This window comes from Manacus vitellinus, unplaced genomic scaffold, assembly GCF_001715985.3.
Source record: "Manacus vitellinus isolate BGI_N305 unplaced genomic scaffold, ASM171598v3 scaffold_7_pilon, whole genome shotgun sequence".
In the NCBI taxonomy this organism is placed as follows: domain Eukaryota; kingdom Metazoa; phylum Chordata; class Aves; order Passeriformes; family Pipridae; genus Manacus; species Manacus vitellinus.
The window spans coordinates 26,261,319-26,285,833 of record NW_021940813.1 but is presented as its reverse complement, the minus strand read 5'-3'; the positions used below and the strand labels follow the sequence as shown (position 1 = coordinate 26,285,833).

Genomic DNA, 24,515 nt, shown 5'->3' with positions numbered 1-24,515 from the left:
AGTTTAGATAGAGCTGTAAAACTGAACTGCTGTAGAGTAAAAGGGAAGAGAACCTGATTTTGATCTCATTTACAACAGTGTAAATAAAGGACAATACAAGTGAGATTAAAATCATGTTCATGACATTCCATAGTCCTAGGTGCTGCTTCTACCATGGTTGAGGTACAAAGGAGAACATTGCTTTTCTTCTTTCAAATAACTTATGGCAACAGACTTGAGATTTATGGGGATGTCTCTATGTGGAACAACAGGCTCCATTCTCTTTGCAGGGTGTATTCCTTGCTGTGAGAATGAGGTGATGTTATGGAAAAACTATTGCTCAAGTAGATTAAAATTCTCTGCTTCTTTACAAGCACCTTGCACTGCCCTTACTTTGGAGACTTGCCTTATATATATTTATATAGTTACCTTTTAAAATATAAAAAGGCTATTTAAAACTCCAGTTAAAGAAAATAATCATCTTCCCTAATACATTCCAAGAGAGTATTCTGCCAGGTGAAATTCTGTAGTTTCTTAGAGAAAAACACTACTCTAGGATCATCCCAAGTTTCAACAAGTGACTCAGGGAAACTCCTTGCAACCTACACAAGTCAATAGTATTTTTTCTTCAGTCTGTGATTCACAGAGTTCTGGGAGACTGTGGACTGAGAAACCCTTGTAAGGTGACCAACAAAGGTGCTCCTACTGTCAATAGGTTTAATTCTGGTATACTTCTCTTCATTCAAATCCATAGAGTCCACAAATTAAAACAGGTGGAAAACCAGTCAATCTCATGACAATGCTTTCCTGTCCTGCACAGGACATAGTAACAAGGAATGGGGCAAAAAGGCTGGGAGTCTGCCTCAGAGCAGCAAGTTGAAGGGTTAGTCCAGGTGAAAAGGGACACTTCTCCCAAGTGGACTCATCCTGAGAACATCATTGTTATCAAATGAATAGTTCATGATCCTGCTCTTGTTGTATTTTTTGCTTTGTAATGAAAATTATTGTTGACCATTCTAGGTTTGATTTAATCTTCTATTTTCATGCTTGCTCTGGAATATTTTTTCTTTTCTGTTTCAGTTTTTTCCTTTCACTTAGCTCAAAGGGCCCATAATAAGCCATGACTTTGCGTTAAACTTCTATCTCTGTAAGACCTATCCAGTTTTGGCTAAAAAGTGCTGAACAACTTATGTTCTGTCATGTGAGAGAGAACAAGACTGCAAACATGAGAAATCCTTCCCAGCCACTACTCAAACACCTACACTGTTGGCACTATGCAAGTGCTGATAAAACAATGTTCTCTCAAATAGCGTTCTTGATAGAGAAACCTGTTTGGTTCACTAAGAAGTCCAGAAAGAAAGCAGAGGTTTAACTCCTGCAAGCAGTCTAAGATGACTGGTCTTCACTGGCTTAGCCTGTGACCCCTCTGGGATAGGAATAGGTACCTGTGACCCAACTTAGATCTGTACAAGAGGACAGTGTAGCTGTCATGGTACTGCAGGGCTGGGAGCATACATGCAGCACCATAGAATGCTTAAATCTCCCATGTAAGTCTGCAGATGGGGCAACCCTTTTAAGGTTTCTTTAAGAGTAACTGATTCCATTGTTGTCTATTTTGGAGTAATTAAAATACTGGATATTAGAGAAATGTGGACTTTAGATTGTTTTGTCTCTAAACCACTGGATTCCTAATGGTCAATAAGTTAGAGAAAGAGCACTTACTTAATGGACACAACGTTTCTTTTACTCCTTGAGGTGGTCACTGTCCATCCCCACCCCCCTGCGACCCCCCTACTCCCCCATGCTAGATGAATCTATGGTCTGATTCAGTACTGCATCTCTCAGTGTCATGTAGATCAAACACATTGGAAAATAACCTGATTCTTCTCTGATTGTGAAACAATCTTTTTTTCTCTTTCTGTTTTATTTCTTTTATCTGGGGGAAATCTGAAATTGACATTTGTGGAGAAATTAGAAGCTGTGCAAGTAAGTGAATTGAAAGAAAAATTAGATAGATCTATGTTCCTGGTTCCTGAAATGGCATAGGTTAAGAAACCTGTCCCATTTGCAAAAATGGGAGTATTGATTTTTACCCATCTTTGTGTATCTCCCTGATATATGCATGATGAATAATATGCCAGAGATAAACAACAGCATATTTCAAAAGTGAATTCAAGAGAGATACAGAAATTCAAACTTCAACATTTAAGCAGAGGAACATAATGACATGAAGGGAAATTAAGAAGAGTTCAAAAACATAATGTGCTTTCTTTTTCTTCTTAGGTCCTGTACAATTTGTTCAAGTCTTTCTGCCAGATGCGCACAATTAAGGTTATTGACATATTCGCTGGGATTGCTAACTTCTTTATAGTGGGGATCGGTGGAGTATTGATTGGAATCCTTTTGGGATTTGTAGCAGCCTTTACCACCCGTTTCACCCATAAAATCCGAGTGATTGAGCCACTCTTTGTCTTCCTGTACAGTTACTTGTCATACATAACAGCTGAAATGTTTCATCTCTCGGGCATCATGGCGTAAGTACCCCAAACTTCATTAATTATAGCACTCAAGTAAGAATGCCTAAAGAAATTTGAGAGAGGATCAGATTTTGCAGACCTTGCCATATGGCATTGTTCCATAGTGCATGGCAGAGATTCTGGCTTGAGGATTTCCGGCCTCTTCCCTCCAACTTCCACTCCATTCTCTCAGCTTGCCACCACACCAGCTGTGTCACTAAAACTGCTCATGGCATCACATCATAAACCGTATCTTTGAAATGTTCCAAGTTAAAAATATTCACTTGTATTTTCAGGGGGCTTATTTTTAACCCAGGTCACTTTGGTGACCTGTGTCCTCATGTGACCCTAGAACTAGACGTAAGGGCATGGATGAGGAGTGGCCCACAGTGATGTAGGGGTAGTGGTGGCAGGGAGGGAGTAGGAGTGGTAGGGACTTCATGAACTGCCTTCACTTTCGATGCCAGTATATTGTGAAACTATGTCTAACAGTTAGTCATGTGAGCGGCCAGTAAGTACCATTCCATGAACACAAGATATGTATCATTAAGGCAAACTCCTGCTGGATTATAAGCACCATAAGGACTCGTTGAATGTAAAATTTGCAGTGCTATGGTGATATAATCTGTTAGTTTAGTATTTTGATATGTGTGCTTGTGCATTACAATGTTCTGTATATGCCCTATATAAAATAATATTATTCTTCCCACTTCCAGCAGATAAAAATATTTTTACTCGTGTTTTTTCACTCCTGGGCTTCAGTAAAAAAAGAGCACAACCTCTCTCTTTATTCTGTTTATACTGTAACAACCTCAACTTTAGAAAGAGCCTTTGTGACATTTAATATACTTAAAGGTTTTGCTCTGGTTCCAAGTAATATTTTTAAAGGCCAACCTTCTTTAATGACTTTGTATTGTTCTAGTGGCAAATATGAGTCATTCAGGCATTAGGAACATAGCTTTTTGTGTAAGCTCTGATGTTACTTCTTAGGATCACTAATACTCGATAATACCTTATCTGATTATTATCTTTTAGGCAAGTGAAGGTAGGTTTAATATCATAGTAACACCAGGATAAGGTTTTCTGGGGCTGGGAAGAAATTTACAAGGAAACTTAAAGCTGATGATTTCAGTAGTATAAAAATAGAAATATGCCATGAAGCAAGAGGGGTTGGTACTTTAATGTAAGTAAAGAGCTGAAGATTGCATGTGTTTCCTTCTCTGATACGAGCCTAAATAAAGCAGCATATGCATCCACTTTGACCGAGTTCATAAATGTGCCATCTCTTTCCATAGCTTCTATTCATAGCGTTTGTGTGGTTTTTAGTTTCCTCCACCTCTTAAGCCAAATGTCCTTGACATTCTATGATCGAATACTTAAAGGGTTTCTAAACCAAAAACTTGTGGCTAAACTGTACATGGAAAAAATTGTGGCAGTTTTCATGAAAATACTGATTTGGACCTGCTGCATCCAAGACACAACAGAATGGGCATGGCTGGTCTGCTGGTGGGTCAGTGGACCCACCACATGCCAGTGCCTGCAATCAGCACACCAGTGCTTCCCACAGCACTAACAACCCGGTTCATTTTCCTTTGTAACAGTTGCCCCTGAGTGGGTTCAAAACAAAGGAGGAAACAAAAAGTATTTTTTCCCTTGAACAGCACAATAGAAAATAAGTTATCTTTGAAATGTCTTGCATGTTTTTTACTCTAAGCATACTTTGTAATAGCTAACAGGCCTGGGTACCTCAGTACCCCCCCAGGCAAGATGCAAGGGCTCTCTGCAGCCATGTAGGATCTCAGCTGCCATAAGCCACAAAGTGTGTCCCCTCCCAGCAGTGCTTCTGAGAGCCTTAGAGCTCCTGCAATCTCTGCATCTCCTTGGAGTAAATCTACCCTGTGATTTTCACATTTAATTGGCCTTTGAACTGCAGAGAGTAATTTGCTCTGTGTCACAGTGCAAAAACACACACCAGTATTGAGTTCTCTGTTGTTTTCTGCAACGACTGACTCATGGCAGGATTGCTTGGGTCTGACTTAAAAATCAGCTCCAACATGTAGTTGGACCAAATGACCTTGGAATGTCCCTTACAACCCAGATTGTTCATGCATTATTTGCTTCTGTGGCCATTTATAGTTTAGCCTGTGGGGAATAATTGCCTGATCTCCCCCTTTTCACCAATATCCATGTGAGTCTGTTAAACAACTGATTCCCACTTCTTTCATAACCAGGTTCGTAAAGATACTCAGACCTTGTGGTTACATGCTGTACCATATTTTAGGGGAAGGACATGAGCAGGAATGTACAGTGTTATCAAGTAAATAAGATACTTACACAGATTGCTTCATTCCTGGGCAAGTAGGAATTCACTGGCAAAGGAATAAAAGGTGCTTGTCACTCTTCTGATAACTAAGGACAAACGATTCTTGAATCGTCTGTGTAACCCCTGCACCAGGTTACTTGTCTGAAATAGTGAAGGGACTGAACCATGTCCCTATGAACTGCAGTGAGAAAATCCTCTTCAGAAGAAGAGGGAAGAGCTTCTACTGTAATTAGAGCTGGGCATGAATGAGGATCACAGGTGTAAAACATACAGATGTGAATCTGAACTTTATTTGCTTGGTTCCATTTCTAATTATAATGCTGCATTTTCTACTTACTAATTTTTCATAAAGGCTGTGAAGCAGCAGAACTATTATTGTAGGTTTCTTTCTTTCTTTTCCTTTTTTTTTTTTTTTGCAACAATTAGCAGGCTGAAAGGAACAAACATTGAAACTAAATTTAGTAGGTCAAGGAAACTTGAGGATTGAACCCGGTGGCCTAGTTTATTGCAGTCCTGACAGAAACTGTACTGTTTATACAGGGAGACTTTTATTCTTCAGAGGTACAGAATGTTGCAGGTTAATTTCAATTAACTGCTTTTCCCTTCCCCTTCTTGACCAAGGCAACTGCCTCAGGTCACAAAATTGGAGGTCAGAATTAATGTATGTGGATGAGAAATATAAAATAAAACTCATCTAAGTTTTGGCTTTGATTATCATGACAGTAAAGTTTTAGTTTGTGAAGAACATAGTATAATAATGTACATAAAGTCTTGCATAAAGACATTGATTTTGTATTAAATTCTAACATTATATCCCCCTATAATTTTCAAACAAAAGAGACTTCAAGAGGTATTTTTTCTAATGTAAATAAGTACTCTGAAGAGATTCAAAGTGAGCAGTGATTAGCTGTGGAATATTACTTACCTGAAGAGTAACAAATAGTGTACAGCACTATTTGTTTTAACATTGAACCAACTCCTGAGTTACTTGACACTAATTGAATGAATGCATAGTGTAACTGAAAATAATATTATAAGAATGTTGTCCCTTTAAATTCTAGTGTTTAAGTGTGGTAGGTGTTTTAAGTTACAGTTTGCAAAGATCCTGATTAATCTGGTGACAGATTCTTATCTATTTACAGTGTCTCCATTACCTCAGGATCCAAAAACAAACCCTGTCCAGAGCTTGTTTCCCTGCTCTCCATGCTGCAGGGCTTTCCTAAATTACTATAATCATGAAAATGATTTATTTTAAGAAGGTAATAAATAGTACTGAGTGTTTCGTTGTGTCTTTGATGCAGATCTGACAGCCCTAATGCTTCCGGCACCGAGCTGCTGCTTTGAGACTCCGAAATGACTGTGGGTCTGGAAGTGGCTCTTTTGCAGCCCACCCACTGCCTTCTTGCTATTTTGCATTTGCTACCCCTGCACTTGCCAGCTCCGCTGTGTGTACCATCAGCGAGAGGTAGCCAGGATGAATCAGACTTGTTATGCTTGTGTAGATAAGCAGTGCAAACACAGGAGAGCTGTCACAACCCATAGCATAACCTGAGGTATTTTTAGGTCTGTCAGTGCAGCCTGTGGCTTGTAAAGAGCTGGTTTGCTACTGAGAAGGAGACTTATGGAGGGTCAAAGTATTAAGTACATTTGAGAGTATATTTGAGAAGATTTGCGCATGTACTTTAGAGGTTGGTCCCTGGAACTATGTGCAAACCGAGGAACCTCGGAGTGTTTTGACAGCTTCTGGGTTTGAGTATATGTCCTGACCAAGTCACTGCTTCTTGTCAGGACAAAATCCATGCATGGTCCAGGTCCTCTCCATTTTCTTCCCAAGATACTCAGGCACATATGTTTGTGGGATCTCTTATAAATCCCTAGTCTGGACAACTGTAAGATTAGAACAGGGAAAACTGCTGTGAAGGGCATCATCAGGTTGTCAGTGCTGGCAGAAATGCAGGACTTCTCTTGTCCCAGCTACATGCTCAAACTAGAAACGTTACCTAAACCACCTGGTGTTTCAGGGAGGAAGCTTGCATGCTTCTGAAATCTACATTATATCTTCCACAGTGGATCCTGTGTAATCAGGATGAGCTCCGCTTCTGAGGCAGCATGCTGCTTGTGGACTATAGAGGATCTTTCTGTTCAAGACTATGGTGAAATCAGCTGGCAATGAGGAGAGAGCAGGCATTTATTTCAGTACTAAATACAGATGGGAGTCTGAGATAGTCTTAGTGAGACTTTCCTTCTTAGCCTAGGAGTTTGCTTAGGGTTGGAGATAGTTTTTGCATGGCAGTGGACATATTATTTTGTGCTGACTAGATTGGCCTCTCTGTCACCGAATATAGGTGAACAAAAATGCAGGGTGAAAGCCAGGTTAGGTGTACTGATATGCTAGCAAACCCTCTCTGTAGAGAGGGTGCAGAGATCTGCAGTGGGATCTCTACAAAATGTGGGAGAGTTCACGTTTTTCCAAAGAGATGCTAGCAAACCTGCCATCCTCTTCTACAAAAGAAAGAAGTGTAGAGATCTCAGTGGGAAGAAATATCCCCTGTGTTGGCAAATAATTATAAACTGAAAACTTGATTGAACTGGGATAAATAACTGTAGGACAAGTCCTCGTGGGCTGTATTCAGAAAGACAGTGTAAATACACATCACTCCCTCTGTTTAGATTTAGGGTACAGGGTTTGACTGAGAACCCACACATGGGTATGTATAATGTTTTTAACTGGGAAATCAGAGAAGACATGTTTTTGCCCTAGACAGTAGAACCAGGCATGACAGCTGTTTCACAATGTGTCTGGCATTAGTTGCCACCCTGATAATTACTGTTCAAACTGTGGTTCCCTACACTGAGACACTACCTTGAGGTTATCCTCCAGCCAGGTCTGCTAACTACCCTTAAACTTGTAAATTTGTATCTGAGTGATTCTCAGCCATCCCTATACCATGGACAACCATACTGAGCAAGTGATACCATTCTTTGCTCTTTCTGCTGATTAACAAACTCTGTTTACTAACACAGAAAATGGACATGTAGGAGTACTTACAGTAAGCCTTTTCTCTTTTCTCATGTTTCAGCTGAGATGCCCCTTTTATCCATTTGTGGGTGCTTTAAATGTGCAACAGCACCTGTATGATTTCTGGTGGTGTTTTTCCCCTATTCAGCCCTTTGTGCAGGCAAAGCAAGCAGTGGCCTAAAGTGGTGAAGGGTAACAAATTGTAGCCTTGCTGCTTGCTTTGCCTGGAAAGAGTAGCTGGCTACTGTCACTGCCACTGAGGTGGGACAACTGCTGGTAGGGAAGGAGGGAAGTCCTGCCCTGCCCCTGCAGTTGCCATCCTGTCTGATGTCCCTCAGCAGCAATAGATGCAGCAAATCCTGTTTTTTAGGGCTGTCCCTGTCTCTCCTCATCCCTACCTCTTTCAAAACACAGAGTCTGAGTGACCACTGAACGGATTATGTGCATTTAGTATATGACAAAAGTATCCATGTACTGATGTCTTCTCAGAAAACTCTACAGTGCAGAAAAAATAATCATGTGCCCAAAATTGTAGGTTCACCAAGCCTATATATTTGAGATTGGTTATGGAGTAAGTTATGCTTTGCATTTTAAAGGGAACTATGGAAAAGTGAATAATATTATGTAGATATGAAAGATGCTAAAAAAAATAAAGCAAGTGAAATATGGGATAATGTTTGCCTTTCAGGATCACAGCTTGTGCCATGACCATGAATAAATATGTGGAGGAAAATGTTTCTCAAAAATCCTATACGACAATAAAATATTTCATGAAGATGCTAAGCAGTGTCAGTGAGACCTTAATCTTCATCTTCATGGGAGTGTCTACAGTTGGGAAGAACCATGAGTGGAACTGGGCCTTTGTTAGCTTCACCCTCCTTTTCTGTTTAATCTGGAGGGCACTGGGTAAGCAAGTCTCAGACTATGGGTCTGTATTCTTTGCAAGTGAAATGTTTTACCTTTTGTCAAATAGAGAATGCCAGAACTTAAAGTCCCATCATGAATGGTGGAATGGAAGTAATATTTGTAATATGTCCTATATTGCAGGGTCAGTTTCCACCTTCTCCCAAAATGGAACCTAAAAATCAGTTTTGCCCTGATCATACCCATCTAAAGTGAGAGGCACTTTGCTTGTTAATCAGAATACATGTATTTAAGTAAACATTTATTTACAAATAAGCAAATTCTGATTAAAAGAATTAGGTGTAGTACAGCAGCTAAACAGGCTGAGAGTTATGTTTTTTTTTTAAATTTATATTTACTAGCTTTAGGATTTTCCCAGTCATTGGCATAATTAGTACCAAAACAGGAAATGCTGTAGTTTATATATATATATAAGTTTAAGTGTATATATATATATAAGTTGAGGGGTATAATAAATAAATAAATGTGTATCTATATATATATATATGAAACTGCTTCATCCCTCCTGAGTTTACAGTACTAGCTGTTTTTCTTTTACCTGGAGACCTAAGTGCAGGGCAGGGTCTTAAACTTGCTCTTCTCCCAAACTTCATCTGTAATGATTCAGTCCTTCCTTGTGTAAAGGTTGCTCATGCTCTGATCTGCCTCTGCACCCTTATTTCCAGCTCACAAGTCTCCTTCCCAGAGCAGAAATCTGGGCTATTTTTCTACTGCACCTGCAACCTCACAATTAATACCTTATACTGAAAAGCAGCCAAGCAGCCTGACTGCTGCCCAGCTCCTGCCCCCCATGCTTGCTCCCTTCACCTGCCTTTATACCTTTACTTCAGTCTGCCGCATCCCTGGAGCCTTTGCCTATAGTACAGCAGCATGCACTGGCATCTTCTTCCCCCATCCCCACTCCTGCATCCTTCCTGTCTGTGTGAGTAAAATTGAGTGAATAGGAGTTTGCAGGGTTCAAAGCACAGATTAATGGAGGTGACAAGCCAAAATGTTCAAAATCACCTCAAATCCTATTAAAAAGCAACTAGCAGTCTTGGTCTATACTGACACAGAGAATTATTGCTGTTCTAGAAGTGCAGAATCCAGCTGTCTTGTGGAGATCAATTAGCTGCTTCAGGTCATAAATTCACCTGACCTGAGGTGGTTAGCTCACTAAATATGTTTAAGATGATGCTCCCTAGGCTTTTGTAATTATTCTTCCATGGTGTTCTCAAGTCACTAAGTAATATTTCATTTCTTCAATATTATATGTTGGAGAAGCAAATAAAAGGTAAGAAGCACATAAAAGTGGTTTTGAACAAATATTATCATCATGGGCTATTTCTGTGTAATTTAAGTTCCCTTTTTTTCCCCTCCTCCTTGTATTTATGTTCTTTTCCCTCAGGTGTTTTTGTTCTCACTCAGATCATTAACGTATTCCGGACAATACCTCTCACTTTTAAGGACCAATTTATTATCGCCTATGGAGGCCTCCGAGGAGCTATTTGTTTTTCGCTTGTATTTCTGCTTCCTCCTGCTGTGTTTCCCAGGAAGAAATTGTTCATCACTGCTGTTATTGTGGTGATATTCTTTACTGTTTTCATTCAGGTAGTACCTCTCATCTTCTGGGCTTCTTCTTTCTCAGACAGGTTACAAATAAGCAATGGGTAGACAAATAAATGTTCTAACTTACTGGAAGGAACGTATTTGAAGGTATTCTCCATAGTTGTAGTATAAAAAAAATTCTATCCATACCACAGGCAGGTAGCAAAAGTATGCTTGATATTAAGTACTTATGCTAACATATAAGTAGTATTAAGTATTTAAGACCTCGTGAGGTTGAAAGAGAGATAAAAGATATTCTGGGTACAGCTCCAGCACTAATTCCTTTTTTTAGAATGTTTAAATTTGTGCATTTACTCTGGAGTTCAGTGTTGGATACAGTGCACAGTGAGCAGGGAAAGGAAGACACTGAGGGTCTGGACAGGTGAACTGGAGTCTGAGTGTTGGCAAGTGATGCTGCAAACCAGGTGGACATCGCTACAAAAGCACCAGGTGTGCAGAGGAATGTGAACTTGTCTCTGATGACCAGCTGGCCTTGGAGGCCTGGATAAGAGTGGCCAAGAGACAGGGAAGAGACTGAAATCTGGAAAGTGTAGAGGCAGCCAACTCTGTCAAATAAGCATGTCAGACTAGTTATTAGAGCAGTGAGAGAGATGTGAATGGCTATTAATGAAATTTCATATCTGTGGGAAAAATATATATATATATATATTTTTACCCTGCCTTTTGCGTGGATTAAGGTGCTGTGGGAAGTAGCAAGTATCTGTGCTGATGCTTGAGAAAGAGGAAAAGGTGGAGGTCCATTAGTTGACTTTAGCTGTGAAAACTGATTTTGAAGGGTAGAATAATTTAAAATTTGTAGACAAATGGAATGTGTTATGACATGCCACGTGTTTTACCAAAGGAAAACCTGATGTTATTCTTTGATAAGGCAATTTATTTTCTAGAGTAAGCTCGTCTGCCTGGGTTATTGCAAATCATTGGGGAGGGGGCTACACAAGAGATTGTTAGTGTAACTACTTGTTAAACTGAGGTTTAGATTGACATTAGGATGACTGTAAAGTAAATGAAGAAGGAGCCGACAGTCTCTCCTATAAATGGAAATAGAAGCTTGTGGTCCTTTGGGTCAGAAAGGACCTCTGGAGGTCTTTAGTCCAGCACTGTGCCCAAAGCAAGGCCACCTTCAAAGCTAGATCATGTTACTCAGGGCCATGTCAAGTTGAGTTCTGAATATCTCTGTGGACTTAGATACCCCAGCCTCTCTGGGCACCTGCTCAAGTTTTCAACCACCCTGGCCAGATAATAGGCCGATGAGATGATATTAATGGAATTCCTCGGGGATGGTTCCTGAGGGTGGTTTTCTTTAATATTCTCGTTATTGACCATGGCACATAAATGTAGGAGTTTTTGTTGCTGATTGTTTCTTGATGACAGACTTTGAAAAGTGTTCTTAAGGTGACGGTGAGATAAAAGTATCCTGTAGAAAGAATTGAGGGCCAATATGATAGAAACAGAATGAAATTGAACAGTAATAAAGTGCAAACATGTTCTTGCTAGGACTTTCTTACTAGGAATTTCTCTTATGAAATGGGAACCTTTGGAAAAAATTAGAAAGGGAAAAAGACACAGGTGTACTAGTTGGTAGTGGGCTAGATTTTAAGTCAACACTGCAGTGGGAACAGAAGAAAGGCATATCTAATCTTACGACATACTGATACAGGTGTTTCCATCAGAGCATAGTGTTGTGTTCTGGAGTGACCACAGGACTGGTAAGTCTGTCACGTGAAAAGAGACCAGGATGCCTTGGCCTTAGCAAAATGAAGGAGAAGAGGGACTGTAATTACTGTTTATACGAGGGAGTGAACACAGTTTAAACTAAAAAGACAAATGCTGGCACAAGAACAAAGTGGTACACAATGACCATGATGCAATTAAGATGCAGCTTTCTAATTATCAGAACAATAAGGTTCAGGATGAGTGTTCCATTATGAGCAATGGGGCAAAGAAACCTAACTACTTTTAAGATAAAACGTGATTCATTTACAAAAAGAAATGTGACCTGGTTGTCTGGGATAGTAGGGACTGATCTCAACACCTCTCCCCTGTGCCACTGTGCCTATACAAGTAAACAAATTATGTCAATTCTTCCACAAATAATTATTCAAAACCATTATATCATTCTGTGATAGCCAAAACTTTTTGTTATTTCTCTGAGAATAGTCAGGCAAGGCATGTTTACAAAAAGCCTTAATGTCATGCTCTTAAAGAGCAATTTTAGTATTAATGCTGACGTATCTTTGACTACCTGTTTTGGAAGTAGTCACTAAAGAAGAGGACTTTATATGTCCATTTTGAAATTATGGGGAATCTGTTTATTAATTCAGAAAACAAGTGAGTGTTTTTCTAACACAGAACTGGAAAAAAAAAGTTTAAAAATCATATGGATGGGATAGATGGTGTATTCCTGATACGGTTTGTTAGGTTGACTCTCTAGTACTTCTTAGCTCTAGGGAACCCCTTCCTTCCTTCTCTTGCATTAGTGGAGTCTGTATTGACAAGGGCTTCATAGCTAAGTGCAATACCTGCTAATCAAAAGAGTGAATTCACATTTATAGTTATTGTGTTCTCTTTTTCTTCACAGGGAATAACAATTCGCCCACTGGTGGAGTTTCTTGATGTCAAAAGGTCAAATAAAAAGCAGCCTGCTGTCAGTGAAGAAATTTATAATAGGGTACGTTGCAGCTTAAGTATCATAGATGAAACCCTTGGGTAGATGAAATTCGTAGTCACTGTCAGTAAGACAAGGATTCAGCATACAGCATTATGGAGAGGCATGTGCTGTACTAGATTTCTTTTTGATAGCTGTTATAAGAACAATAATTGTAAAGCTTATACTTAACCTTTGGCATTTACCGAAATTATCATTACATATTATTATTATTTTGGAATCTTCACTTTCTTAATAGTTCAACTCTTGAAGTAAATTAATTTTCTGTAGTTTGTTTCACACATGAGATACATGTTATTTTATAATTTAGCTACACTGGGAAACCCTTGGCAATTTAATTGTATTGCATTTGAGTTAATCTAATTAAACAAAGGCAAATTTCTCTTAAACACATGCTTAAACTTACTTAACCCTTACATCATCAGCCTTTTTATGGATTGTGTTTGCTATGCGTGTCTCCAATTGTTGCAGATTATTAGCCATGCATGTACTTGAATGTATTTCTCCTTGCAGCATGCCTATGGCAAGTGGTTTGAAATTTCAAAAATGAGGAATAGTAAGGCCCACATTTAGGAAAGAAGTCAGTCTAGGCATCTAGAGAGACACCTACTGAGAGACCTCTACTATGGTTCTTGAATTAAGAGGAAACATGCTGCCTCTGGGATCAAGTGAGATCTCAGCTGAACTGATTCAGTTTTTATCATTCATAATAGACTGAGGAAAAATGTATTTCTAATATTAGGTGAACAGGATGCTTTAAGTTGAGGCTAGACCACAGTTCCCGAAAAGAGGAGCTTAGGACGTGATGTTGGCTCTCTCAGTTCTGTCCTGTGCATCCTGAGGGGCTGACGTGGGAAGCTTCTTCCTACTCAGACTCTCTTCTCCACAAAATCATACTTGCTTCACTGTCAGGCCTGGGGAGGTCTCCCAGGCATAGCACAGAGTGGTTAAGGAATTTCAAATAAGTCAAAATATGGTAAAAAACTTTAGTTTCATGCAGCAGCTGAGCAAGATTGACATTGAGGAAATTAGCAACTAACTTCAGTCCTTTTGGGGCTGTGAACTAAGGAAGCTCCAGGAGAGCAAAACAGATCCTGTCTCTGAGCTTGGTTGAACTGCATTTGGTAAAATGGAAGCATTGTCCTGAATTGTGACTGCATGTTTCCGTTTTAAAGTAAGTTGGAAACTAGTAATATCTAAGAGCAAGCCTAGTGATGTCTATAAGTTTATGTAATGAACCAATGTTTTCCTTTAGTTCTTTGACCATGTGAAGACTGGAATTGAAGATGTATGTGGACACTGGGGTCACAACTTTTGGAGAGATAAGTAAGTGGCATTTAAAACTCTTTGTTATACAGGAGAGGCTGAAATGGCTCAGTAGCAAGAAACAAATGCTGTTGGGCATCATATTTAATTTTCAGCATTTATTCTTGAAAGCGGATGGTTGTTTTTAGAACATGTGGGTTTCAGAGGAAAAGCAGCAGAACAATGTCTTTTTACTAAACCACAAGCAAGTAGAACAAAATCTCCAACTGGGAAGAAAGGCAGCCCTCTGATCCCAGGGTAAAGTATGGTAACTTCTGAGTGTGCATGTCCTCTCCCTGTTTCTGACTATTTCAGAGAATTTCCTGTGTGTCTGGTGAGCCTTTCATCCCATCCAGCTCTCCTGCTGCAAATTGTATGGCTTAGCAGTGTTCAGTGAGAGGTTAGTTCCCTGTTTGATGGTAATCATACAAAAGCTATTGGACTTCCTCTAGAAAGATCAAGGCAGTAGCAGGCATGAGGTGCCTAATGTCAGGCAACTCCACAGTTCTTGATGGTATTATTTAAGACTTAGTGTCAGTGAAGAAGATTACCCCTGGCAATACCAGAATAATTCATACTTTAGCTGCTGAGTCATCATCATTGGTTTGGATCTAATTCCCTTTTCTCAGAAACACGCTCTTTTAAAATGACACAAATTCTTTAGACCCAAAGCGTTGGCATCACTCACCCACCTTCTAGTCACTGGTCCAAGAAGAATTCAAGTGTTTTATACAAAGAGGAATGTCACCAGGAGGAAGGGCTGAGGAGAGGTCTCTCCAAATGACTTGGGGGAAACTCAGACAGGTGTGTGACATGGATACAACTTTTCTTTACTCAGCCTGATTCTCCTCCAGCCTGTGTGAGATCTCTGACAAACAAAATCCCCCCTTCTGTAACCAATATTTTTTCAGTAAGCAACCAAGAGGGTCGCAGTTAACTTTAAAGGAAGGGAGAACTTCCAAAGTTTTACAAGAACAGGCTAAAATTTCAAAGAAAAAGCAGTCGGTGCAAATTTAGACTTTTTATTTGTTATTACAGTAAATATTTAATGTTCTCTTTGTCTTGAGGAAAATGGAGAATTAAAAATAATATTTTCTAATAACACAGAATACCTTAAAGTTAAAAGTTGCTGCTATGGAGACTGTCCGCTACCATATTAACAAAAACACATGTTAAAACTATCTGTCTGAAGTAAACATGAAATTAATGCTTTCTTATGTTACTTAGCATGGGTTGTTAATATGAACAGACACATTCCCAGAGAATAAACTCCTTTAAAGTTGCATTATGTAAAGCGTACTGGCTTTCTTAACTACGTGCAATAAAAATTAACTGGTTGGGCTGGTTTGCCTCATGTACAGGTTTAAAAAGTTTGACAATAAATACCTGCGAAGACTTCTAATCCGTGAGAACCAGCCTAAATCCAGCATTGTTTCTTTATACAAGAAGCTAGAAATCAAGCATGCCATCGAAATGGCAGAGAGTGGAATGATAAGCAAGGTCCCTTCATCGGGGTCTCTCAGGTAAGCAAGAGATACCGTGATGACCAAGCGTTTCCTCTGAGTCTCATAATTTATTTCACAGCCCGGTCTGTAGGCAGTGTAATCACTTTGACATAAGACACTTTGTGTCTGAATGTCACCAGAACAGTAAGAGGATGTGAAACAAGACCATTTTCTCTGTAGCTCACTTGGTGAGCTGTACTCTTCTGGAATCTGTAGTTTTACCAGGATAGCTGCTCACTGGAACATTGATTTGCCATTTAGAAGGGAGCTGGTCTTGAACATGTGCCTGCCCATCTGCTCAGAATAGCTACAGGGGAAGCCTGAGGGGCATTTTGAAAAGTACCTAAATCGCACTTACAATTTAATGTAATTTATATCACATTTTGGAGACTCAGTTTTGCGTCTTACCACTGACTCAAATCAAGATTTCATTTCTCCATGTTACGTTTTCACCTGTTCCTCGGTTGTTTTGAACTGTTGTTTCCAACTCTAACAAAGGAAATAGTTAAAATGTAACTCCCGGTCATAAATAGAAAAACAATCTTTTTCTCTCTCTCTCTTTCCTCTACTTTTTTTTTTCATCCTACAACAGTGAATATCATGAAGGAAAGATAAAGCCACTTTCTCCCACTGAAATGGAAAACATGCGGGAAATATTAACAAAGAATCTCTACCAAATACGACATCGAGTAAGGATGAAGTTTTGCGTTCTTAAATATCCCACTGGTCTTTGAATATGCTGATTATCTTCCTAACATATCTTTGGGCTAGTACATCTGCTCTACCACAGAATAATAATTAATGCTCTTATTTACCTCTGTTGCCTTGAATCCATGTCCTATCATATGTACAGTAGCATATCCATACTCCTTAGTGTAAATAGCTTACTTGATCTTATACTACTGATAAAGCTTAATGTTTTTGTCCTATTATCTCCAATATATGTATGGTATTAAAATAGGATCATAGGTGCAAATTCAACCCAACACTGTCTACTTATATCAATATTTTGGTCACTCTTTGATATGGGATTAGATTTCCTATTTGCCTACAGTTGTGAAGTTGTTTGTATTAAGAGCAGAGGTGATGAGCTGGAAAAATAGTGAACTAAAAGCAAAAGGACATTTCACATTTACCCTCCTGCGGCTAAGTAGTTTGAATGCCTGAGCCTTTGGAAAACATTCAAAAATGGAGCAAGCTTCAGCTTGCTGGAGGTAAAAATGACTTCCCCTTAGGTGACTCATCACTTTCAAATATGCATCCTTGACATACTGACCGAGCTTCTACAGTGTGCGGGTGAACACTGTATTAAGCCAGCTTTTTCCATTTGCTCTTTCATTATAAATATCAGCAGGTTAAATAAAAAACAAAGCAGCAAATGAAACAAGTGATGGTGAAGAAGATGACTAAAAAAGTGCTGGCATAATTACTCTTCTTGTTCCTAATCATCTGCAATATGATTTTGTTCACAAGGATTTACGATGCTTATGAAAACATTAAAAGCAAAAAGCCTGTTTTGCCCTGTTCATATAGTTCAACACATTTGTCATCATGCTTTTCAGGCTGTGATCACTGCTTTTGTATTTCAGACAATGTCCTACAACCGACATAGCCTGGCTGCAGATGCAAACGAAAAGCAGGCCAAAGAAATTCTGATCCGTCGCCGGCACAGCCTCAGGGAGAGCCTGAGGAAAACAAACAGCCTGTCAAGAGAAAGACCGGTACTTGCATTTTATTTCTTTTTTTTTTATGTAGAAAGCAGTTCTTTGTAGCTAATTGTCATGCAGAAAAAAAATCTTCTGACATACAGAAAAAAAAAATCCTGAATTTGGAAGACAACTATACATATAATGTCACCCTTCCACCTTGAGTTGCACACATTTGTGGGCCCCTTATTTGTGTTGACCACTTCAGCAAAGCTTCAGTCTTGTAGAGTGTGATATGAAAATGGGATCTGATGACATAATTTTATCTTAGAGAAGCTGAACAGGCTCTGTACACAATGTACTTCTAAGATCAGTATTCTCTATGAGTGTTTTGATGATGTGTGGATAGTTGAGGTAAAAATTACTTTAAAATAGAAAAACTATTTACAGTATGCTCCAAAATATGGGAAAGAGAGCTTTTAATTGAGTTAGTCAGAGTGAACTCTTCACTTGAAAAATGGTGTAGTAGTCATAAAATATAGTCAGGACTTCAGGTTTTGACACAGAATAGGGACACCTCTTCTACCTACAAGAACTGCTGTGGCAGGATAATATTTGGCTCTCTGAGGCAATCCTGCAATACCCACACCGTAAACTTCTGACCATATTTGAATGGAGAATGCTGAATCAGCAGGGAAGCTGATCCTCCAAATCATATCGGGTATCAAGGAAATTAACCATCCTATAAATATGTATTTTCATGTTACAGGAATACTTAGTGACTGTTGTCTTAATGGATACAGTTGTCCATCAGCTGAGGCTGGAATAATGCCTCCAAAATTGCTGTATCTCATTACCAGGGCTGCTGTGGTGTTAATTGTGACAATAAGACTGTTTCTGAATGATTTCTTCCCTCTCAACCACAATTATGTATGTTGTCTTTGTCATACAAATACATGATTTCTAGGTGGAATAATGAGGAGACTCATCATGATTTTTGTGTCAGGGCGAGAAACAGGGTGACTTACAACTTTTTAAAACGCACAGGCTGTAATTTTAAAAATAATTATTCATACATAAATCCACCACAGAGGGAAGAGGAAAAAGAGAAAAGAGAGGAAAAGAAGAAAAACCTGAAGAGGAAAAATATCTCACAGAAAATACATTTCCTATCAGGTTCGCTTTGAGTGTGCCACAATGAATGGTACAATCAGAGGAAAGCTAGACTATAAAGTTTTTAAAAAATCTTTGTAACAAATTTAAGAAAGGATGTCCTTGAGAAACTTGAATTTTAAAAAAAGCAACTTGTCCTGGAAAGTACCTCTCATGTTTCAGAAAGTATGAGGTGTTTTCTGCTCCCTGGGTCTTTAAAGCTTATTCTGAGGAAAACAAGGATTTTATGCCCTGAACTGGTAAATGATCACGCTAGTTCCTAACTTCCCCATCAACTTCAGTGTGACTAGTCAACTGTATAAAGTCATTTATATGTATAAAGCACTTGCAGAATCAGAACACAGATTACTTCTTGTGCCCAAGCTTCAGTCTCAACCAAATTTTTGCAGCTGACTAATAAAAAGTTTCTAACATGGAGCTGCATGAATTGCCATGCTTGCAGTGTTTGCCTTCCTTAGGAAAACCTGTACAGACAAGGTTGAAGTTAGAGACCATATATTTATTAACTCTGATCTCAGAGGGCATATCACTAGGCTTTCATTTGATTAAGCTGTTTGAGATTACACAGTCTTTGCCTTAGTTAGCACAGCAGTCAGCATTGAGTGTGTAGTAAAAGATCACATATTAGCTAATCCCAAACTACTCCCCAGCCCTTTAGCTACATAAACCCGTTCAAGCCTCAGATGTGTATCTTAACACACATTATGCAGGTACACTAGTCTGCAGTAACTTAACATTTTTTGTATTTCTTCACACGCAGGCTGCTGCAAATACAAAAAGATTCCTTTCACTTCCTAAAAATACTAAACTCCCAGAGAAACTACGAGTGAGAAATAAAACATCTTCCAGAGGTAATGAAAAATTTTCTGCTGTCTCTTACTGTGCTGCAGTCATTTTGCATATATAGAAGGAAAGTTTTTCCAGGAATGATTTAGAGAAATCAGAATATTAGAGCATTAAAAGCAGTGGGTCCTAAAGCAGGAATTTGAGTGTAGAGAAATGCCATGGACAGCAGCATTTTGTGGGGTTTCTCACTTCCTATTCTATAGTGGCATAGTCCTCCCAGCACATCTCCTCATGTGAGCAAGCAGCAGCCTGAAACACTTCTGCACCAGGAACACTGCTATGGCTCATTCTCCTTGCCTTTATTCCATAATGTCCAGATATCCCTCTTGGATTGTGAGGCTATATGGTTTCTTTTCTCACTGGGGTCAGGGTAGAGGACACTGCTCTGAGAACCAAAACAGAGAGGAGAATGAGAACGTGAGGTCTGGTTTATTGTTCTCGTGAAGAACTTCTCAAAATGCTCTGGGTTACAAACGAATTGTTAATTTTTTCCCGCTGCATAAACTCACAAATGTTCTATATTGGAGTTCTTGAATTCTAACAAAAAAATTAAAAACAAAATCTGGAGGAAGACAGTTATTAGATGCAAAAACTTTGCCCAATTCTGTATATTACTTTTGATTATTACTGGTTGCATTACCATGCTTATACCGTGCTCAGGAGCATTTCCTTTCATGACAAGCTACCATCAAGATCTCTTGCTGGGAAGATTAAATCTCTGCAAAGTTACTAAATGTCCTGATCTCCACCCTAATTAGTTTTCCACCCTTCCTGGTTAATTTAGCAATAGAGCATGGTTTTGTCTTTTAATAATTACATCTTTGCTCTCCTGAATGTAGGATGCCTTTTATTCTGTAGTTATGTCTGCAGAGGTCACCTACCGTCATCTAGAATTAGAGAGAAAATGTGCCTCCAGATTATTCAGCTGTCAAAAAATATATTATTTGACATATTTAGGAGGGGAAAAGCCTGAAAACACAGTCTGATGAAGACCTTCCTTGATATATAATTATCTGGGTGAATGGACAATTACATGGTTGTATATTTTGTTGACTCCTTCTTCACCTTTTTAAAAGAAATAACATGAAGGCTCCTAATGGAAGTTGTTATTATGACAGTTGCACAATACACAGTTCTTTACTTTGATATATTTAAAATATCATTTCTGACTTAAGTGTAAGAACAAATCAGAGGCATTCATAACTTATTGTTAAAATAACTATCAAATTACTCAAATGTGAAAGTTTTGATGAAGATGTTAATTCATTTTAAAGAAATCTGCTGAGAAGAAATATATGCACATGTGCACATCCAGGCAATCTCCAGCTTGGTTTACCTGGTAGTGATCATCTATGAGCATTCCCTAAACAATCATGCCAGCTTTCCCTTGGCCATTTTCTACCCTACTGTGAGCAGGAGAAATAGTCTGCACCACTTGCAACCTGTAAGATTTGCCCTGTGGATTTTCTTTCATGTCTGACATTCAGGCATATTAAGGATAGGATGTTTCCTCCCACCTATACATTGACCTTGAAAGATCCTTTGCTTGGTATTGATGCTCCTTTTCCAGTCACATTTCTAGAGCCCCTGTACATGTTATGGTCTGGAAATGCCTCTCAGTTTAGATTTCTTGGGATATGAGGGTAAGAAATCTAATTTTTGTATCCTGCTTGGATGTAAGCAAGGAATAGACCCCAAGTACCTCAGAAAAAGACAGGTTTTCCAGGTTCAGAGCCAGAACTGGGGAAGTGTCAATTTAAACAAGGACGCACTTGGCAATCAAGGAGAAGCTGAGTGAGGCCTTTCTAAAAATCACAGTTTTGAGGGGAGAGGTGTTTGTAAGTCAGATCTGTCCTCTATACTGGAGGAGTTAAGAGGCTGTTGTTACTGGGTCTAATCAGAAAGCACCAAATTTAGGAAATAGAGGGAAACTTTTTTCTATGGCTACTAATGCTCAGTATGCTGTTATTTGAATATTCCTGGAACAGTTATATTCTGCACTTAAAATTTTAATTTTGTTTTCAATTAACAGTGGGTGACAGCAGTGACTCCGAGTTGGATGCCGCTACTACAGTGCTCAATCTAAGACCCAGAGCAGGGAAAATCTTGAGAGACCAGAGACTGAGACAGCAGAGGCCACTGCCTGAGTTTAGGGTGGAGTGGAAGAATGAAGTTGATGGAAGCCAGGATGGACGAGGAGAGCAGCAGGAACCAAGCACCTTGCCTCAGCCGTCCATTGGGTTCAGGCAGCCACTGCTCACAAGACCAAGATTTGGCACGTTAAGCAGGGAAGATCTGACTGCAGACCATGGGCCAGCAAGACCTATGCCACCACCACGGTTAGTTAGGCAGGCATCGCAAGGGGAAAGGCAGAGAAATAAGCCTGAGAACCAGCCGTACTGAACACAGCCAAAAGAGAACTATTGCTAATAAATCATGAACATACTGAATTAGAATTCTACACTATCTGATCAGACTGCAGGATCCATTAAAATAACCAAACAAGCCTCAATTTGGGTCTAACCACTTCCATTTGAGTGAAGTCAATGCCTTTAACTAAGTGAAAGGAATACTGGAACAATTGCAAAGCTGAAGACATTAAAAAGAATCATCTCTTTTATAAATAACTTATGGCAATGCTTTAATTTAATTTATTTCCACTATTAAGATAGTATGGAAATGTGCCTTATCGCCTTATGGAACCAAGTCATGGAAGTTCAATACCTAGTTATCCATTGAAAATCATTGTTGAAAGTCCAGTGATGAATGGATTCTTAAAAAAAAAAAAAGTGTATCATTTCATATTTTATTTATAACCAATAATACTTGTTTTAACCAGAGCTTTAGTATGAGTAACACTGAAAATTGCACAATGCACCTATCATATAGACTTCTAAAGAAGAATAAATATATTCCTGAAGCCTAGTTTGTTCGAGGACCTGTGATGCAGAAAAAGAGGAAGAAGAGAAGGAACAAGCTGTAGGGGCAGAATTGCAAATACGGCTTATATAAAGGACTCGCAACAGAGACAAGACCTGAATAGCTTGAATTTTTACTTTCTGAATTTTTGGCAATATGTTACCTTTGAAAGGTACTAAGGATCACCAAAGAAAAACTGAATTACCTTGGCTTTCACTAATGTCAGCAAGAGCTGAGAGCAACTAGCGGGACACCAGAAGGCCTAAAAAAAAGAAAACTTCAAGTGGATAAATAATGTTCTTAATCAAAATTGCTTTTTGCACCTTAGTTTCTTGGTTGCAATGCAAATACAGCAGTAGAATAGTTACAGAGCACTGCACGTAGACAAAGAGAGCAGTCTCCTGTTTGAGTCAGGGACCACTGAGACTCAAGAAAGCTTGCTCACTCATGCTTGTGACCCTGGTCAACTTGTTTTACTTTTTGTTTCCTCATCTATAAAAGAGGAAAGATAATCTTTTCTTTGTCTGAGCTATGCACTCCAAGGAACAGAAATGTTCTGTCTAATTTGTTTTTACAGAAAAGTAGCAGAGAGGGGCCCTGGAATCTGATGAAGTCACTGTGCACCTTAATAACATGGACTTCTTGATCCTAGTGTCAATGGCTGCCATTTGAAGGCATATGGGAAGGGAGGGTGCATTAAAATAAATAATACTCCTGTAGCTCTCAGGAATTTGCACTTTCTGTCCCACTTAATCTACATACTAAGCTTGCATTAGCACAGATACACATTTCAGCATAATGCAGAAATCATTCTACTTGTTACAACATTGATAACTGTCATTGAAGAATGTACACTGTGAAATCATAACTGTTCTCTTTCATTAGCACATTTCTAAATCTGTGGGCAATACGATTAATTTTTTTATTATTTAAGCTTGTTTTGAAAGAACTATTAAAAATCAGAGTTTTCTTTTAAAATCACAGGGTAGATTTCTTTCAAATGATTGTGGGTGGGGTTGATAAATGGGGATTAAGTCTTTGCTTCTTCTAACAGCTTTTCCAAAATATTTATTTCATGTGTGTATTTGAAATACCAAACCTTCCTAAGCTCATTCCTTGGCACAGCTCTTTTATTCTTTTTTCCTCTGTTCCAGCTATGGAAGTTTCTGCTGTGTGGCAAATGCAAAGTCTATGCTGCAGAGGGATGACTGTGTGAATGCTATAATCTCAGTCAAAAGCTCATGGCTATTCTCAACAAATGATTTTTGTGGAAATCAATACTTACCTGTCCTTTAATGATCATCTCTTGTTTGGAAATAAAATTAGTTTCAAACAAAGCCAGCAAGTTTTAAAAACAAATTTAAATTTGTATTTCAACAGGAAAGTATGTTTCATCAGTAAAATTGTCAGTGAATACTCTGTCACTGCATTATTGGGATCATGTTTAAGTAAGAAAAAAACCTCGAGTTTGGATTTCAGTTTTGAGACATCCTCCTTGCAGATCAGAATGCTTATATTAGGTGTTTTATATCAGGCCCATCTGAAATCTGACAAAATAAATAAATGTGAAATGTTGCACATAGACATTTAGTTTACTCTCTGTGGAGTTTTCTCATCCATGTGCTGGTAATGACCAAGCATTTGGCTTCTATCTGGGGAAAGCTGCCTTTTATTTTTTTTTCAAATGGTCGTTATTTTTTATGGCACAATTTTAAATAATGAATGCAGGTTTCAGGAACCTTACTGCTATGCTAGTTGCCCATTAGTGCCGTGCATGCTCAGATCTTGGTACTTAAAGTGGTTGCCCCATAGTACAAGCACATCAAATTGAAGGTCGTTTTTATGAAATATAGTCTTAAACTCTTGTTGCTTCAAAACATCACAGCATGTTGTTACCTTTCCAAATCACTTTAGAATCCACAGAATACAAGCATCAAGGCACATCTCCAGCATGGTTACACTGTGAAGCAGAATTGCAAATCTCCTGGGACTCTGTGTCCTTGCAAGTACTCTCTGCCTTCCTCACTCCTGCTCCTCCCACCCTTTTCAGGCTCTGTTCCACTACTGCTGAATCAGACCCTTGTCAT

At 38.9% G+C, this 24,515-nt stretch overlaps 1 protein-coding gene across 1 annotated transcript in view; it reads left to right on the top strand.

The window, feature by feature from the left end:
* The window catches only part of SLC9A2 (solute carrier family 9 member A2), a 32,823-nt gene extending 8,811 nt beyond the window's left edge, over positions 1-24,012 (top strand). The window contains 10 exon segments of the mRNA XM_018083956.3: positions 2,263-2,513; positions 8,526-8,743; positions 10,149-10,351; positions 12,948-13,037; positions 14,290-14,360; positions 15,701-15,862; positions 16,437-16,533; positions 17,434-17,565; positions 19,424-19,514; positions 21,542-24,012. Of these exon segments, the coding sequence (XP_017939445.3) occupies positions 2,263-2,513; positions 8,526-8,743; positions 10,149-10,351; positions 12,948-13,037; positions 14,290-14,360; positions 15,701-15,862; positions 16,437-16,533; positions 17,434-17,565; positions 19,424-19,514; positions 21,542-21,912 (1,686 nt within the window). The 3' untranslated portion in view covers positions 21,913-24,012.
* The last annotated feature ends 503 nt before the right edge of the window (positions 24,013-24,515 follow it).